Source organism: Tinamus guttatus, unplaced genomic scaffold (genome assembly GCF_059628265.1).
Source record: "Tinamus guttatus ecotype Peru unplaced genomic scaffold, ASM5962826v1 Tinamus_guttatus_pri_ptg000314l, whole genome shotgun sequence".
NCBI classification, from domain to species: domain Eukaryota; kingdom Metazoa; phylum Chordata; class Aves; order Tinamiformes; family Tinamidae; genus Tinamus; species Tinamus guttatus.
The window spans coordinates 5,299,983-5,319,313 of NW_028288848.1; the positions used below are offsets into that span (position 1 = coordinate 5,299,983).

The 19,331-nt window shown below is 43.1% G+C and overlaps 1 protein-coding gene across 5 annotated transcripts in view; it reads left to right on the plus strand.

The window, feature by feature from the left end:
* Positions 1–19,331, plus strand: part of SH3PXD2A (SH3 and PX domains 2A) — a 239,068-nt gene that overhangs the window by 197,700 nt on the left and 22,037 nt on the right. For 3 of the 5 annotated variants that reach the window (XM_088528649.1, XM_088528646.1, XM_088528648.1), the window contains 2 exons: positions 13,347–13,460; positions 17,830–17,913. In XM_088528649.1, the coding sequence (XP_088384775.1) occupies positions 13,347–13,460; positions 17,830–17,913 (198 nt within the window). The remainder of the gene's footprint in view (positions 1–13,346; positions 13,461–17,829; positions 17,914–19,331) is intronic. The other 2 variants (XM_088528650.1, XM_088528647.1) reach the window with 1 other exon arrangement.

Genomic DNA, 19,331 nt, shown 5'->3' on the forward strand with positions numbered 1-19,331 from the left:
GTGCCCTTAATATAGATGGGGTGCCCCAGATGCATTTCATGTAGCGGCACAAAGAGGAGCAATCTAATCTGCGGAGAGTCTCTCCAGCCCTGCATGTGTTTGGCTTGGACGGCCTCAGCCCCGCACTTGGAGCTGGAGTATGTGTTGGCAGCAGGAAATCGTTGTCACAGAATAATTCTGAGCACACAAGAGTCAACCCAAAGTTCATTTTGTTCTCTCTTTAAACTTACTGTTTGCTTGCGCAGGCAGGGGGTGTATGAGCTGCTTTTTTATTTTATTTTTTATCAATACCTCATCTTTGTAGCAAGTCTTTTGCTATATCTGAATGAAATTTCATTTTCCTGAGACTTCAGACTCTGGTTAAAGATAAGCATCTTGTCTGCAATACAAGGCTCCTATAGACCTCACTTTTAAATCATATAGCTACAGAAGCAGAAATAATGATTTGGGGTCGCTCTTAGCTCACTGTCCAGCATGTGTCTTTTTCACTATGGGGTTATCAAAGGGAAGTCTGCACTAGCAAAGCTTCTCAGAAACTAAACACCAAAAATAGTCTTTTGCCTCAGTGAAACTGAATCTGAGCAGCTACAAAACATGTACCCTGAGGTATACGTTAGCAGTGCTCAAAGGCACAGTGTTGTTACCCTCTATCCTTGACGTAGTACTTAAATGAAAGTAATTATATCCGTAATCATATCCAGTTGCAATAGTGGCTTTAAGGAGTTGATCAGAAAATGTTTGCATCCACTACAAATGCTCCTTTAGTTTTGAGAGGAACCAAAACAAATACAGGATGCTTTCTCTCACTATATAGAAAACTTTTTGTAGTTAATTGCAAGGACATCATCTGGAGAAACAGCTATGCTTTTCTGGCTGCGTCTCAGCATTTGAAAACTGAGCTGCGAATAAATAAGCACAGGCTCATCCAAAGGCCTGAGACACAGTTGGAAGGAGAATGTGAGCAAGGCTGGAAGTGACAATGCAAAACAGTGATAAGTTAAAAGCCCATTACTGACCTAACAGCACCAGGATGGAGTTGTCCCTCAGTGATGTAATTACTGACTCTTTGCAGATGGGGTTTTTATCCCTTAAAGATGGAACAGCTCACTCCTTGGCTCTGCTCTTCAGTTGAATACAGTGCTTAAGCCTATACTTGACTAGAACGTGTAATTGGAGGCATTTTTCACTCCTCCCTCCTCTCTCCCCTGCCGCCAAATGCCTTGCCTGAATGAGAGACAAAGCCTACTCAGATAAAACAGATCAAAAAGCATCATCATTTTTAAAATAAATTCCAGGTTGAAACTAATTAAAGTTCTAAAAATGACAGTACTGTAGTGATGAGTATTTAGCACACTGTGGTTGAGCTGGGTGAATCCAATGGCTTGAGAAGGCAGATGAGATGTCAAAGCCCAACAGTCAATCTCCTTTGAATCTCCACTTTCCTTCAGCTTAAAGTGTGGACTAACATGTAGTATCTCAACAAGTCTAGATTCTCATAGGACAGAACTAAGGTCTTAACTTTTGTGTTGTAAAGCTGACTTCCAGATTTTTATGCAACCAATTCTAATTATCCTATAGCATATGGAGCTCATTCATTAGTAGGGTAGGTAGGAGGAACTTTAGAAAGAAAAATAACTTTCTTTAACTCTAACTAGCAAATACTAACACTGACTGCAGGAAGTATCTAGTAATTAATGTGTGGCCACTCCCAAAAAAAAAAAAAAAAGAAAAAAGAAAGAAAGAAAGAAAAAAAAAAAAAAAAGAGCCTGGTTTGTGCTCCAGCCCATACTGGCAGAGTTGATACCAGGTAGCCCTTTGAGGTAGGGACTAACTGCAAATACATCAGCCAAATCAAATATGCTGAGTATGAAAGCTGCTTGAAAATGCAAAATAGCTGCAATCTCCCTTATCACAGGAAGGAGACGGCTTTGCATCTTCAGAAACTTCAGTGACAAGCCAGGAGCCTGACCAAGGAAGCCACCAGTGGCTTGGTGTGCTCTGGAGGTGGCTCTGCTGATTGCTGCTGGCACTGAGGGCCCCTCTAAGCTCAGAGGGGAGCTGGAAGTGATGCGTGTCCTTCCTGAAGGACCCAGTTTTGGTCTGCATCTTCTTCAGGCTGCATTGCCCTGTTTTGCCAGCTTGGGCTCTGAGAGCTTTTACGGTGTATGCATTGAGGAACCTGGGCAAACAAGAGGATGTGGATCAATCTCCAATGTGAGAAGTAATGGGGTTCCCTCTCCATAGAGGGATTTAAGGACTACAGGAGTATGTGCTTTTTTCTTTTAACCCAGATTGGGTTCTTTCCTTTCTATAATCCTTGCTCACAGCCCTTGAGTGGGAAGCAAGATGGTAAAACTTCCATTCCTTAGTTATCTTAAAATGTGCTAATAGATGTGTTGGTCTTGCTGAAAGTGCCCTTTTGCAATGTAGCACTGTGCTTGTGCTACATGGGACTTCAACATACCTTTCCAAATATGCACATAGTTAATTGTTTTGGAACAAACTTTCAGGGCATATATGCTTTTGTTAAACCCCTTTTCCAACACTGTAATTAGTATGGCAGCTAACAGACCTATCCAAAGACTTATTTACTATCCAGACTGTTTTGAACAGAGAGCTGGGCTTCTGTGATCTGTTTGTTTTTTATGGCAGTGCCTAAGGGCCAGCTGAGATTAGGGTCCTGTTGTGCTAGACATTTAGGCCTTGTCTCCAGGGAATGAAAGTCTCCATAAATGATACACAAAGGAATCATTGTTTAATTCTATACCATGGGGGAGGGGAAGGGAAGTAACCAGGACTTGGAAATTGGGGAGGGGAAAACTCCTCCCACCGAAGGAATTGCCTTATTTCTCAGTTCTTTTCTTCAAACTCCTTAAGAGACAACTTCTAAAACCTTGTCCAGCTCCCCAACAGCAAGACCATCCTTCTCAGTGGGATGCGTGTCTGCAGGGGGCTGCTCAGTGATGCTGATGTGCTTTGAGCCCTGGTAAACAAAAAGCGAACCAATGCAGCAGACCCTGGGCTTGCCTTTTTCCTTCTATCCATATGCCACTGCCCTCAGGCCAAACTGATGCTTGGAGAAGCAGCTGAGGTGAGAGAGTTGTAGTTTTGCTTACAAACTCGGCACACCAGCCACAAGGTATTTGGTCTGATTTGTTGTGCTCCATCTTGTTAAAAATGTTCAGTGAAGGTGCATGGTGTGCCAGAATTGAAGACTTCATGGTGTTAGCATTGAGGTGAGGGCAGGTAGTGACTGCTGGTGCAGGGTATGCTGCTTGCAGCAGGGCATGGCTGGGGTTTGTTGCTATTAGTCCTAGGCATGCTCTCTTAGCCTTGTGTCTGGAGTCTGGTGTCTCCAACACTCATTCAGGCTAAACTGAAGTGACTCCCCACTGAAATGGTAAGCGGTGTGCCTTTCCATCTAGCAGGTTTATGAAATCCCTTACTGTGCTGCTGCTTACTTGAAATGGTGCTGGGTTGTATAATGCATGCGCCCTTGTAATGGGAGGTCTGTAAATTTCCAGCCTTTTGCCCAAGGACAGCATTATTCTTGCCCTCTAATCAGGGTTGACTTTATTCCTATATATTTATATTTGTTCTCACATATAGAAAATGCATGGAGACAGACAGCTTTCCTGCATCTCACTTAAAACAGTTAGCAAAGCAAATTAATGTAGCATCAGAAGATCAGCCTTGTTGAGTACTGCCAGTGAATATGCTTAATACCTGTTCTGGCTTTGGTTGGTCATGCCTGAAGTGACAGACCTGAGGGTTAGTACTTAACCATGCTACTTTTCTCAGACCTGGACTTAACTTACACACTTGACTGACAGTCTGGAGGCAGACTGACAACTTGTGTGTTAAGAGAACTTTTTTTCTTGTTCCCATCATGCAGGATATTAATTGGTGAAGTATTTTTAGTCTCCGAAACCAGTACAGTTACCTCTGTAAGGTACCTCTGAGGCTAAATATGTCTTTAAAGTCTAAATCCAAACCGAGACAATTGAGCCAGCTCAGAAATAGGATGCTTGCTACCATCTTGTCAAAAACCTACTTAGATACTTCAGCAAAGCGTGATGTTTTCCTACCCAGAGGCCAAGCCAGAATGAGTAGAAGCAGTGCTTAGGTGTTTGGCTGTATACGGAATATTTTCTGCAGTGTAAGAGTGCTTATCATTAACTACATGTGCTTATCAGAGATTTTAGACTTGGTGGCTTCCATTTATTCATAGTCTCTTCTTGTGCTGCAGATGCACTTTTTCGTTAGCGCCAAGGGAACCAGATATCCCAAAAATTTCTGCTGGCTTTTTTTGAACTCTGGGTGAGCTGACTCTTCCCTCTTCTGAAGGTGAATGTCTCCATCTGGTTCCACCTGCAAAAACTCTTGCTCTGTGGCTCTGTCTTGCAGAGGCAGAAAGCAACTCTCCGCTCCAACACCTCCATTTATTTTTTTTTCCTTTCAGTTTTTCTCAAGCAGTTCAAAATGGGGCTAGTCAGCCTTCCTGCTGAACAAAGCACAGTAACATGGCTGCAAGCCTCTAAATTTGACAGAGGTCTGGAAAAACCTTCCGAAATTACTGAATCGAGTTTGTAATCTCTTCTGGGGAGCAGTGACGATCGCTGCTTGCCCATGTATGTCCTTGTGGAGGGCCGCGCGGTGGTGAGTTGGCAGCCGCCTCGCGCACCGGCTGCCGCGAGGGCCTGCTCTTCGTCACTCCGTGCTCGCTTCCTAAGCCGCCGTTTCCTGCGCCGTCGGCTCGCGGAGGCACGGCCTGCAGGGTCACCGGAGAAGCAGGGCTCAAATGGATCCCTGAGGGAAGGCAGTGAAGCTGTGTTGGGACGGGAGCAGAGTGTTTGGTTTGGTTTTACCTCAGGATGTGCGATAACGGAGCGCCTGCCAGGTCCAGCTCATGAGGGGAGCCGGGCTGTTGTGTTTGGTTGTGAGAACTTCAAGGAAGAGCCAGGATAGGGAAAGGGTCGTTCATTAGATGGGTATTCCTGCTGTATACAGGATAGCCCTTGTTCCTTGGCTTCAAAGCCTTGCATGGTGTTGCTACTTTCTCATGGAGTTACCAAAGTCTGTCTTGGAAGTGGCTGAATTTTTGAAATATGGGTTCCCTGTGATTTTTTTTTTTTTTTTTTTTTTTGACGTTAGCATCTTGAGTGCTGCTAGATACTCCCCTAGGATCACTACTTGTTCACCAGTGTCATTTCCTGATCCTGGAGTTTTGAGGGTTTCCCAGAGAGGGCCTGATACCACAATCTTGACAGACTTCAGAATAATGTTGCAACAGAAATGACTTTTGCCTGTCTGTAAATATTGGTTATCTTCTACTGCGTATGAACTGTCTTCTCTCAGCTGGGTCTGGGGGGTCTGTAACTTTATTTAAACCATTAGGAAGTAATTTGTAATCTTTGGACAAGATTGCGCTGAGCCCCATCTGAAAGCTTATTCATCTTTCCCCAAAGAAACCTCAGACATGGGATGTGTTTGCTTTAAGATTAGTCTTGTGGATGTAAAGGAAATGACTTGTAAATGGGCCCGTTGCACCCTGTTGGCTGCCCCCAGCCTGTGGAAGACATGTAAGCCTCCACTAGTAATGACGGATGGAGGATCTCCATTAGCTGATGGCCCGCGTAGGGGTATTTCCAAGAATAGCTGAGTGCCTCCGATGGCTCACACAGGAGGATGGGGCTGGACAGTGTAGGGACACAAGTCAGCAGCTCCCTGAAAGCTGTTTTGCAATGGCTGCATCTTGTCTGAGTGCAGTCCCTGCACAGCGCTCAGCACTAGCAGCTGCAGCCAGGCTGCTCACACAATACACTGTGCCCACCTAAAGATAGCTTTGTTCCTCGTGGTTGATGAGATATTTCCTCTGAGGAAAGCACGCTCCCTCTGCGAGCTTTCTGTTCCTGCGCCGAGCAAAGCTGGGTGATGTGGAACATAGCTCATGTCATGCTGGTTTCACCATTTGGTATCCTTGAAATCAAGAGAAGCAGGAGGAGAAAGTTTGTTTACATTTATTTTCAGAGGTCTTCAGGATCTTTGAACCTCAGCAAATGTTTTTGTGACTTCTGAGGTGCTGCCTGGCCTGTACAAGGTGCTGCCTGGCCTGTACAACCTGCAGTAACTTCTTGCTCAGTGGATCCCCTAGGTTTGGTGGTCTGGACCAGCCAGCACCTTGAGCACATTGGCTGTGTGCTTTGTTTGCATTTGGCCATGGGAAGACTTAGTAAGTGGTGCTTTTTTGCGGGGGAGCCTGCAGGACTTGGCAGCTTTAGAGGAAGCCAGTGACCTGGAACTTGGAGACTTTAAACTGGAATTCGTGGGCAATGCCCAGTACTTTTCCATAGCTCTTATTGTGATAGGTAGTGCATTTGCTTCCTTGCTTTAAGCATACGACGTGTGTAACTTGTACTTAATTATATGATGACCGTGTGATTTTACATGTGCCAGTTCTTGAAAACATGTTTGGCAGATTGCTGTGTTCCAGCTGTGTCAATACACAAGTTTGAGGTGTTTTATTTTTTTTTAAGAGGGAGGGGAAGCCCCTGGGTAACAATTGAGTCATAGCAAATAGCTGCTAATACAACATGTAGGGTCGTGATAATGTTATAAACTCTAAGATAACTGTGTATTCTGTGTGTGTGTCCATACACACACGTACTCACACACTTGAAGCCAGTAATGTAATCATAGAATCATAGAATGCTTAAGGCATTAATAATGTAATAAAAATTAATATTTAATACATGTAATTTAATTTAAAATATTAATTTAATAATTTGATATAAATAATAATGTAATAAAAAGTACCCACTTCCTACAAGTGGGTACTTTTGGAAGAGTTGTCACTTACCTACTAGCTTAGAAGGTTTGAACAAATACAGTAATATGGCATTTCTTAGTTGTGTTTAAAACTCTGGATATCCATCGTCTCTGCTAGTGATCTAACCCATAAAGTATTAGAGCAGAGTTGTATATTATCCAGCTTTCTTTTCCCATGAACTTTTTCCCATGTTCTAAATACTTCTGCTTTTTCCACGAGCACTAGGAAATGCAGTTCCCATCCCAGTAGAACACTGAGATGAGACAGATTTGGATGCTGAGGGTGGTGTGAATTTCAACATACGTGTGCATATGCATATGACAGGATGCAAAAGCAATCCAAACAAGTTAGATGCTTCAGCCAGAATCTGAGATGCATTTTGGGACTCTACATTGAGCACTAACATATAGATCTAGTCAACTCGGCTACTCCCTGTCCAGGAAACCTCACATGGCTGCAATAATTAGGACCTTTGCTTACACAGGATCTGTGCTCTTCGTGTTCTTCATACCCTTCAAGCTCTCCAAACCAGCCAGCCCTGCAGCTGCATTGAGATGCTCAGGGCACAGCTGAGTAATCTCCACTTAGCCACACACGGTGGTTATTAGTAGAGGAAAAAAACTAACTGGAAGGATTAGGACAGCAAACCTATAAGCTTATAGAACTGAAGTAACTATTTATCTTAATTGCCAGTCATTGCAGAGAAGAAATTACTCTTTCATCTGTGGCAACGCACTAACTTCAAGTTTCTCTCTTATTTTTTCATAAACTCATCTGTGCAAGGAATGAAACTGCTTGTGCTGCTGATGACTCCTAAGCATTAGCAGTTATCAGCTCTCGCTGGAGAAGAGCAAACCCTAATCTCAGCTTTTTGCCTTTTCTCTCCATAAGGGAAAGTGCTGTTCTGTTAGTACCTGAAAAACATTATTGGCAGAGTTCTGTCTCCAGAACACCCCACCTCCTGCACCTTAGCCCCAAGAAACCCTGAAGTGTTGATTCCATCACCAAATTAAGCAAAAATTGCTGCAGCATGTACGTGGATAAAAACACTACACTGTTCTCAGACTCTTACAAAGGAGGGAAATAATGATGTTCCAAAGGGCATTCCACATGTACTTTTGGCTGTGGTGAGCACTGCCTGTAGGCTATGCTTCCTGCTGTGTTTTGCAGGACTTCTGCTGTACTGTCTCAGTACAAGGACACAGGACTATGCAGGCTCCTCTTTACTCTTGAACGTGTCTCTTCACTCATCTCGTTATCCTAGACTTGCATCTTGCCTGTAACAGTGTTTTCAGAGCTTCTGGCTCCACTCATTTTGGAGAATGCCGTGAAAGTTTGTATCACCACACAGTATTTTATGTAATGTTGAATGCTGCTAGGTGAGGAGACTTGTTCTTCACTGGATGCTGTGTGGCAGGATGTGCACAGCTGTTCTCCAAAGCCTTTTAGTCAACCCTTCAAGTTGAAGTATTGATGCTATTCTAAAACCAAGCTATAGTCTAATATTAGGAGGTGGCTTGTTTGGTCTTCGAGTGACTTTATGTAGCCTGTAAAGATGGCTATACAGAAGTTAGGGCATACATTAGAAATTGCATACTTATCAGATGTGGCATTTTCACTACCAGCAGTAAAACCTCTTATATTTAAAACCTTTTATTTATTGTTTTGAGAGGTGATAATCAGGTTCTTTCAGAAAGGTAGCTTCCTTCTAGGCCTTCATTCAGGATGGTATGTGATAGAAAACCTGTTGTGAATTATGTAAGTTATAATTCCCATTGCAGTTGGCCTATTTTTTTTGCAACATAGCAGGGAAGGGAGGGAGGGACAGGCTCAATCCCTTTTCCTGCTGTTGCTCACATCAGAAATTCAACAACTGTGAAGTGCCACAGTGCCACGGGGCTCTTGGAATATTTTACCAGCCAATTTAATGACCTTATGGAGCAGCATCAGGGGCTGGTGAGTTTTAATGCTGGTTCTAAATATGACTTGTCAACCTTCCCCTTCCCTATTTGGGGGAAGGGGTGATAAGCAAAGCAGATGACATCCCTGTAACTAGCATCTCTGAAACCATTTGCAGCATCTCAGGAGGTGAAAGATTACAGAACAGTAGGGCTGCAATTCCCATGGTGGTACTCACTACCTAGCTTACAACCACAGCGGTTGCAAGGAAGGCAGCAGCAGTCTTTGCACGCTTGCCTTTTGGACTGCAGCCCTTTCTGAACCAAGGCTCATGCTGGGAAGCAGGGTTGTCCCCACAAATGGATGGGCACAGAGCTGCTGGCATGTGATGGTGGCACTCGAACTGGCTGGAAGGATGCTGGCAAGTGGTTGAGCTGAAATACCCCAAATTTGGCTGCATGCTAATAAGGCATGCAAAGGATTGGGAACTTTAATGTATTAAAGTAGGATCTCTGCTGTAAGAATTTCTATCTTCCCTTAGCATGTCCTTGTTTTGAGCTCTACTTCCCTTTTTAAATTGAGACAAACCTTGCTTCATGTCCGAGTTGGCTGCAGTCAGGTCTGCTGTGAACGCAGGCGGGGAAATGTTATGTGTTTAGAGGTGAAAGCTGCCTTTAATATTTCACTAGCTTCAATAATTCATCCTGAGACAACAGCCCTGGCCTGCTGCGCATGACTCATGCACAGACCTCTGCACCTCCACCTACCCAGTCAGCTCCGTGCTAGTGAGACCTCTTGCATGTCTCATCTCGAGAAGATGCCTCTTCTGTGAATTGTAGGGGCAAAGTGCTGTGAAATGAGATATAAGGCTTCATGCAGTTTGAATGCTGTCAATCCTACATTTTTGCCAAGTGTGTAGGACTAAAGAAGCCTTATTCAGAGATCAGAGCCAGCATGCACAGTGATCATTTCTAACAGTGTATGGAAGCTGCAGTAGATTTTCAGGAAGTGGGTGTGAGAATACACTTAATACCGAAAATTCCTCTTACAAAATGCTGCTTCTGATGTCTTTATCTTTCTGCTTCTGCATATTCTTTGGAGGTTTGTCCAGGCCAATTATGCCTGACTTCCCTGTGTGCATCAAATATACATATTCTGCGTGGGAAGTAGGAGCTAAAGAGAGCCGGAAAAAGCCAGTATCTTCATCTGCGCAGCAGCAGCGCTTTCATGCCCTAGCAATTCTTCAGAGATGCAATCTGCTTCATTAAAGAAAGAAAATAATCATCCATTGGCATGAGGAGGTCTGTGTGCCAGGCTTAGAAGAGAGCTGGCTGTATCTAGTGCTGCTATTGAGCTACTTATTTTGAGGTCTTTTGATCCAAAGCAGCAGGACTGCCTGTGAAGGGAGCAGCTCTCTGAAGCACCAAAAGTCCATGTCAGGTGTACCAGACCACTTCTCTAGCCTGCTTTTTTTTTTTTTTTTTTTTTTTTTTTTTTCTTCCTCCCAAATACTCTCAAGAGGTGGAGTGTTGTTTAAGTATTTGTTTAGAAGCCTGTGTAGTCCACTCATATAGGACAGGGCTTCATTCCCTTTTTTTATAATGTTGCTGGTTGTCTTGCTTGTTTTGTTTAGGCTCACAAAAATAAAGAATTAAAGTCTCAAAAAAAAAAAAAAAAAAAAAAGCTGTGGAGTCTGAGGGGGGAACTGGAGACCATATTCAGCATGATCTTGCTATTTAAAAATAATTTCTAAATGTCTCATGAATATATAGACTTGAACAGAAGTAGCTAATTTCCTATTGGTGTGGAAAAGGAGGCAATGTTGAAGCATGGCTGGATGAGGATACATGTCAACATTCAAAAAATGCATAAAATATAGCTCTTTAACTATGTTCTGGTGGTTTGCCATGGCGTGGGTTGGGAGTGACAGACGTTAATTTTGTTAATGCCTTTTGGGAAGAGGAGTGGTAATATGATTAAAAGCAGGAACGGGATTTATAGAACCAAAGTATTTTATTGTCACTGGTCACACTGGAAAATGAATTCATCTATCTTGCTATCATCAGCTTGACTTGCGTGCTTGACTTCAACTGATGGAGATGTGTGCCAAAAGTGTCAGATCTTATGGGTGTAGTGATACTTTGGCTGTTGCAGCTAAGGATGCTGACAGATGCCAACAAAAACGTCAGTGCATTTGGAGACTGTGTTATCTGCCCACCTTAGAAATCCATGTTTTGGGCTTGTGTCAAACTCTAGAGTAACGCAGCAAAATTGAGCTGCACTGTGTCTGGGAGCAGTGGCCCCAGTTCCCTAAGCATCTTCTATGAGATTCAAACTCTGAGTCCTTATCATGGGGCCAGGTAACATCCTTGGTCTGTGCATCCATGTGGCATCAGCTGTAGCATTTTGGATTTTGATGCCCGAGAGCTGGAGGGTTAACTCTGTGCGGGTTAACTCAAGTTGCAAGGCGCTGCCTAATTTTTACAGATGCTGTGAGCACAAGAGCTAAGCTCAGACTGGCTTGGCAGTGCACAGAGATGACTTTACATAATTCCCTGCAGATGTTGCTGCAGAATGGTTTTAATAATGAATTGTGAAGTTGAGCTCAACTCCAGCATAGCGAGAGAACTCAAAATAAATGCCATGTTTTGGTCCATGCTTCAAAAGAAGTCTTCTAACAACATTTCTGTGATGCTCGGGGTTGGGCAGGGTGGCAGTGGAGGGACAAGGAGTTGTTTGCTCTATTAAAGCCATGACACTTTTGCAAGCAAAAGTCGCTCTGATTTGTCTGCAGCTCATGAGCCCTCTGTCCAGGTTACCTATAGAAACTTCTTCCTTTTCTACTTTCACCCCTCTCCTGTAGATGTCTTAACTGTATGAGCTGCATTAAAGCTCTTCTTCTGAGAAACAAGCTCAAAATGGTGAAGAGAATTTCAGTGCTGGCTGGGGCAGGCTTTTTCCAAGCCTAGACACGTGCTGCTGGTTTGGTTACAGCAGAGGGGTTTTGGTCTGCATTTTACCCTTGGATATAGCTTAAATAAAGTCTTCAGTGGGAAAAATGATTTGAGTCTGTGGCAAATAAGAGTTTTCAGTTTCGTGATGTTTTGAGGAATAGAAGCAGTTTTCGGCTTGCAATGTGCAGGCTATGCAACATGGAGGGATTGGTTGAGTCACTAGACTGTGTAACCTGCCTCAGGTATAACTTGGCCTTGAGAATTTACTCATCAGATTAGTCAAGTCTTGGTGTCAGTGCTGTGACCTTCCAGGGGCTAAGAGGGCAGTGATATGGCAGGGGGGACACCTGCATTTGCCCTGGGGCTAAGGGGCTGCTTTTTGACAGGGAGTTGTGTCTGAGCCCTGAGCCCGAACGCAAGAACTTGAGATCAGCTTTGAGACACTGGTGCATCTAAGGAATCTAACCCATGGAAACAGGTTATGAACTGGGTTAGCACTGGGTACTGCAGAGGCTGGGATTCAGCCCTCCAAAGACATAGTTTTGCTATAGTTTGAAGGCGGCCCGAGTGTAGGGAAGTCTTTTGTGCAATAGTGTCTAATTTCTTTCTGGGGAAGAGTTTATATAAACTATTCCAGTCTAATTGGTCTCAGCTGAAAGCCAGCTTCTGACATTTTGTGCCTAATTATAAGTGTATGTTAAACTGTGTTTGCTACCCATGTTGATGCATTGCTGGTAAAATAAGGAACATCCATAAAGATGTGTTTTTGAAACGGTCTGGCAGATTGTGTGTGTTCACTGCTCTGGGCCTCATGGCAGGAGAATCCACCTCCTGCTGAGGAGGAATAACTAAATTTAAACTTTCCAACCATGAGCCTCGTGAAGCAAAGTTTCCAAATATGTTGGGCCAGAAAATGGAAAGCCATGTCTGAGTTTTGAGAGTAAATAAATAGTGCTACCTAGCAGCTGTGCTGCAGCTAGCAAGGGGGATCAGGACGTTGGGGCACATTTTCCTTCTAGGAGCCTGCAGGCAAGGAGGGTTTACAAATACTGCCCTTCTGCTAAAATCTTCCTGTGACAGAATTTGGGACAAACATGGGTGACTGGAAATGAACATGTGAGCACTGCTTCAGATGGTTCTTCCTTCTTTTGAGAAAGTGAACAGTATATGGAATAAACTATCATTAAACAATATTTTGTATTATATAGAAAGTAATTTGAATTTGGGGGCAGACTGAGAAATTACAGAAAATATGAGTGTTTTATCTGCTTGGCTTGTTGCTGTCTTTTCTCGTAGCTGTGTCCTTGCCTACGTGGAGCAGAGTCCAGTTTTTATTAAGAGCTGAAAGACACAGGCTGTGCTGAGTGGGTGACTTTACATGAGACCTAATGGAGATTCAGTAAATCACTGTAGCCAAATAAGCAGAGCGATGAGGGTAGTTATGACTGGGATGCCCTTAACCTAAACATGGTTCACCTATAGATTTGGGTATCCCACTGTAAATGTGACCTAAAAGATGTCTTGGTGGCAGCTGTTGGTCATTGTTAACACTTCTGTAGACATGGATAGAAACATGGATGTTAAGGTGCCTGCTTCTCAGCAGCATCCCACTGTTTGTGTTTTAGTGCTGTCTGAATGACTTTTCTTGCTTCTTCCCTTTGCAGGCTGGTGGTTTGTGAGCACAGCAGAGGAGCAGGGCTGGGTCCCTGCTACGTACCTGGAATCCCAAAATGGAACCAGAGATGACTCAGACATCAACACATCCAAAATTGGGGAAGGTATGGAAAGCTTTTTTTTTTTTTTTTCTTATCCAGTGGAAATTGGTATTGGCCCACTCTTTCTCATATGAAAGGTTACTACTTTGAAAATCCTTATGGCTCCTGGTGGTTGCTGTTTGGTGCTGTAGATGGTTCTGGTATCTTTTATCAGTGAATACTCTGTTTCTGAAGAAACTGGGATGAGGTACCAAGGCCATGATCCATTTGTGACCAGCTTGGGCTGGCAGTGTAAGAAGTGGTTCAAAAGCCTAATAATGGTAATCTTAATGCACTTAATCAGAGATATCAAGCAAGTTTTACACAAGATCTTCACATTCCAAGCAGCATGTTCTTGTACCTCTTGTGTCCTGCCACTGGAGGAGAGAACTTGCCTGGCTTATTTGCAGGAATCGCAGAAGTGAGAACTTTTGATTTGAATGTTATTTTTAGAGCCACAAGGCGTCACAGAAGTTAAAGTTAAATCTTGCTTTAATGGTGGCATCTCATTGCAAATTTTTGGCTCATTACTTGAAGCTGTTTTGCTGTTGGCTATGGTCTTTGGTTGTGTGCAAAGGTGTAACTTTATTTGGCGTGATCTCATTCTACTAAAATAGATGTCATTTGACATGTATATGTGTTTAGCTGCACTGGTTTTTGTCTGAAGATGTTTAATTCTGGTTCCAGAACTGGAATAGTACGACCTTGCATATTCCTCTCTTCTGTTATGAAAGTCTAACCACATCTTAATGGGATGCTCATGTAGCAACTGTGTACAAAGGACGCTTAGTATGATTTGCACAAGTCTAATGAATCTCTTGCTAAATTTCTAGGTGCTGTTGGTGTGAAACTTATGCAAAGCATATGTGGAAACAGAACCAACCTTCCTTAGTACAGATAGGAGGTTGAGACTATCCTATTGGGGTGACTTGTCTGCTCACTAGGAAAGCACACAGGCAAAACAGCTTTGTGCTGGGGCCCAAGGGTGACATCTGTGGTTTATCCCAAACTTTGGCTCTGTAACTCATTTTTCCCTGCTCAAAGCCACTCACATCCTGGGTCACTTAGGGTTTAGAGACAGACTGACTGTGGACTGGTAGGCAGGGAGTCAGTCTGGTATGATGAAACATCTTAGCAGATGCAAAAGCAGTTAGTGAAGTTCCCCTGTGTTAAAGACCAAAAACTTGCTCTAACCTTCCAGAAGAGTTCAAGGATGCCTTATCTGTTGCTTTGCAGCTTCCTCCTTTTTTTTGTTTTGTGTTTTTTTTTTGTTTGTTTGTTTCGTTTTGTTTAAATATGGTGCATGTTTGGACGGCCTTATTGCTTAACCCACTCTAACTTCAAGCTTTCCTTCTTTTATGTTGCCCTCTGGAATTTACTTTGCACAGGGTTGTGGCAACACAGCACACAGTTCTGGGTAATGAAAAACCCATCAAATGTTTCTTATCTCTTCTGTGTCCCCTCTGATCCATTGAATTGCTGTCATCTGCTGTACTCAGCAGTTGCTTTCCCTGCCTTACTGCACATCCAGAGATGCTGAAACTTGAACTGCTTTGCTTTTAGCTCAGTGCCATTCCAGTGACAAATCTAACTGCATTACTTCTGCTGGTGCTTTGATGTGCCCTAGCTTCCACCTGGTTTTCAGTAACTTTGCTTTTATGCTGTTAAGCTCATAAACGGAGAGGTTTTGTTTTTGTTTCTTGCTTTCCCCCTTGTAGTTCTCCTGTATCTGAGCTATTCTTCTCCTTGCCACATAGTGGAATGGCCTCAGACTGGTATTAGGAGGAGGGAAGTGCTTCCATAAGAGGAGAACACAATATAAACTTTCTCTGAGAGAAGACAAATGAGTGAAGGTGAATGTAATAGCATATGGTGCAGCTGAGCTTATGCACACAGCTTACTCCTCAGGATGTAGGAGAAAGGGGCTTCAATATAACTGAGGAGGAAGGTACTTTAAGTGGATAAAGTACTCTAGCCATTGGATGCAGTGTTTATAAAGCTTTCCCAATGACTCCTGTTCTGCCTGCATCTGTGCCCTGCCTGCTTTGAAAGGACACCAGTGTAGGGAGCTTCCCATATGAGACTCTCAAGCCATTTGCAGAGGACTTAAAGCTTATTGCACCTTTCTACAGCTAAGCAGGCTGCTTGTATGGCCACACTTTGTATGGCGGGTCCTTGTAAAGACATGGAGATGTTAGAAGCGATTTATTCATAACGCTACCTGTATGTAACACCAATTTCCATGTGTCTATAGTTGTCCATTTCCCTGAGAAAGTCAAGTTTCCTCCCTCCACTTGAGCCTGCTGCTTGTTCCTGGGGCTGAGGGTGTGCAGATGACCACTACCTGCACCTGTGTTTAAAGCAACACTCTCTTATGAAGCTTGGAATCACTCCAAAAGTGATGTAAGGAAACACTTGCAGCCACAGGAGCTGCTAAAGCAAACATCTTAAAATGCTCCCTTGAAGGGATTAGACACTAATGGATAAATAACTCCTCTAACTAAACTGTGGCATGACCAATGCAGCTTGGGTCTGGGATCAGGTAGCAAATTTCAGCATCAAGAGGGGGGAAAAACTAACTCGGGTCAAAAGACCTTCATGGTATGGAGAGGTTTTTGATGGGGGGAGTCATGTTGTTTTCAGAGAAGCCATACCTGTGGTGCAGCCAGATCTATGTGACCCGCTGGGAGAAACCTAAGTATGTTCAGAAGGATGCTCCTAAATGGCCAAATCCTCCCTATTCCCATCCCAAGTGAAGAGTTTTGAATGATCCATCTCAGCTGAAACCTGTTAAATATATATTTATATATACACATACATACATATATATACACACATATATATTATTCCTCTCCACCTTCCTCAGGCCTTCCCCTGAGCCTTTCAGGTGACTGTCTTTCATCTGTCCCTTCTTTTGGGTAGCAACTTGCTAACAGTCCTGTCCTGTTTCTGCCTTGCTGTGAATTTAGCTTTAGCTTCTGTCTCTGCTATAATCATGTGTCTGCTGAAGTGCTCTGTTGCCTCTCATGTACCATATGTGTAATGGGTTTTCTGATGCCATGTTGGTTTGGGGAAAGTTACCAACAGACAGGAAACATACAGAAAGGAATGAAGAGGACTACTTTTGTGTGGGCTTTGTGTTGACATGGGCTTCTTAGCCCAAGAGGGTTGATATATTTCTGGTCAAAAGAACACAGTGATCTCCAAAAATCAGAAATCTGGAACTACAGCTCCTCTGAAAATCAGTCATGGTTCTCTACTGAATTAAAACTAAGGATTTTTAACTCATACCAGCCAAATGTAACTGGGCCCTCTAGCAAGGCTTGGAAACCAACTGCCCCTTTACTGCAGAGGTCTTCTAGCACAGAAATTGGGCTTGTAGCTCTGACCCCTTCAAGTTGGTTTGTTGCTTTTCTGTTTGTGTTTGTTCTAGCAACAGCTGTCAGAAGTGCAATGCAGTATCTTGCATTATTTATGGCAGCACTGAAACAGTCAAACTACTTTGGAAACCTCTGAGTAAAAGAGGAGTGTTTGACGCTTCCAGCCCAAAGGTTACTGTCTTATTCACACCTTCACGAACAGAAGAAGGACCTAAAGGAGATTCACATCTGTGATCTGGAAAACAACTGGTGTCCTCTGTGCACAGCTACTCTGGCAGTATCTTTTGTATAAGTGTCTTGTCTTCATTTGTTTTAAGTACAAACTATTGTTTAAGTATGAAACATTCTCAGTTTTGTCATGTTAACTTCTTGAGCCTCTTCAGTAAAAGCAAGGTTAGTATTTTCTTTATATTGATAATCAATATATGAGAAGCGGAAGCTTGGATTGTGGGCATTAGCTGTGACAGGGATCCTGAGTCAAGCCTTGGAAATGCAGAGACAGACATTTCTCCCTTGGATTCCGTTTGAGTGTTGCCATTAAAAAAGAACCCACACAAGAGAAGGTGCTTTTTCTTATTATTCCTATGTTTTATTACTAGATTTGATTTTTAGTGCAATAATCTACTTAGAGGGTTACAGCCCTGTTGTAATAGCCCTAGCTATTACGATCAAATGCATTCTCCAAAGATCCTGTGGTCTAAGTAGGAGATGCGACAACAATACTGGCCTGTCCTGCCGCTCCAGCATCCACAATCATGTTTTCCTTTAGTTGTACAGCTCTTTTTTGCTGTACATCTTTTTTTAGAAGATGATAGCAAGGATCAGCTTCTTAGGCTCAAGAATCTAACATGCTCCATCATATTATATAAACTAACCATGGTTTCTGCATACCACCTAACCTGTTTCTGCTAACGACCAGTGCTTGTAATTGCCATATTTTGGTTTTATTCCTCACCCTTCCATCATTTTGTTTTGTTTTCTTTTTTTATGTTTCCATCCGTGTTCCAAACTAGTCTCTAAGCGACGCAAGGCTCACCTGAGGCGCCTGGACCGGCGATGGACGCTGGGCGGGATAGTCAACAGGCAGCAGAGTCGAGGTGAATAGCTTGCTATGCCATGGGGCCTGAGGGTGCAAGGGCTGAGCTGCTGCTTGCGTGTGCCAGGGCAGCGTGGCTGCCTGCCTTGGGTTTTGGATCTTTGCCCTTCTCCCAGGGTGACCGAACTCTGGAGCTCAGGGTGTTGACTTGATGCTTCAAAGCTTGAGGGTGTCTTGGTTAGGCACCTAAAATGCTGAAGCCGTATAACAAAGTGTAATCCTGCAATCTGGCTCCTCGCACAGTTTGGGAATGCTCACATCTGTTGTGTTTTAACTTTTGGGCCCATCTGTACTCAGTCTTTCCTACCTCAATAAGAAGTGATACTTTTAGGGCCATTAAAATGAGAAGAATGCCAGAGAGCCATGGTCAGAGATGTGCATACTGGAAAAGTGCTTGATGTGGAAAGATGAGAATTGTTCCAGTTCTGTCTGTCTTATAAGTAGTGCTTGATGCTAAAGACTGACTTCTTGAAAAGGTTTGGGAGTTTCTGATGTTCGTCCTAGATGTTTAAAATACTACCAATAGCAGCATCTTTTTGGCTTTGCTCATGTGATAGGTCTTATGAACTTATGGAGGAGAGAGGGGAAAAAAAAAAAAAAAAAAAAAAAAAACCAACCTTTTGTTTCAAAGTTATATTTGGGTACACTTTGTGACTTATTTCAAATCAAGCGTTCTCCAGTGTATGCGATTCATCTTTCCAGGAGAAAAATACCTTTCTTTACCACCCTTCTTGCAGGGTTATGCAAACTTGGTGTGGATTGCACCTTTGTGTGTGTGTGTGGAGGGGGTGAGGGGAAAGGAAGGCTGAAAAGGAGGAGTGTATATTTAAAGTTACAAATTTATGCTGTTCTTTGTGCAGATGCATGAAGGTAGCAAGCACATACAGCTTATTTTACACTTGTTCTTCAGAGTCTCAAGAGGTGGGAGGGTGGCAAACATAACCAGCGTTCATGCTGCTCTGGCTTCACCCTGCACCTACCAGAACTATGCTGAGAAGACAAGGTCTCTTCTCAGCTGTAGAATACAGCCTGAAGGTGCCAAAATCCCAATGCAGACGATAAGCACACATGCTGGCTTGAGAAGAGCTTGTAGTGCTTGTTTCTCTATCCCAAGCTTTTGGGAACTAGTTATTTTGAATGTACAGCCCTTTATTGCATACTTCCTGGCACTCTTACTAAGAAATTCAGGGAATAATAGTTGTCTAAACATTTGTTTTACTGGATTAAACAAATATTTCCTATTCATATCATATTATAAACAAAGCTTCATAAAATCTCCAGACTGTAGAATCTTCATTTAGACCGATAAGACTCAAGGACCTAAGTGCATTCCCTGTTCTTCCTTATCCAGAGTGATTAATTCCTGTAGTCTTATTCCCATTCTCTGTCCATATCATTTCCAGACCTCTCGTTCTGGTC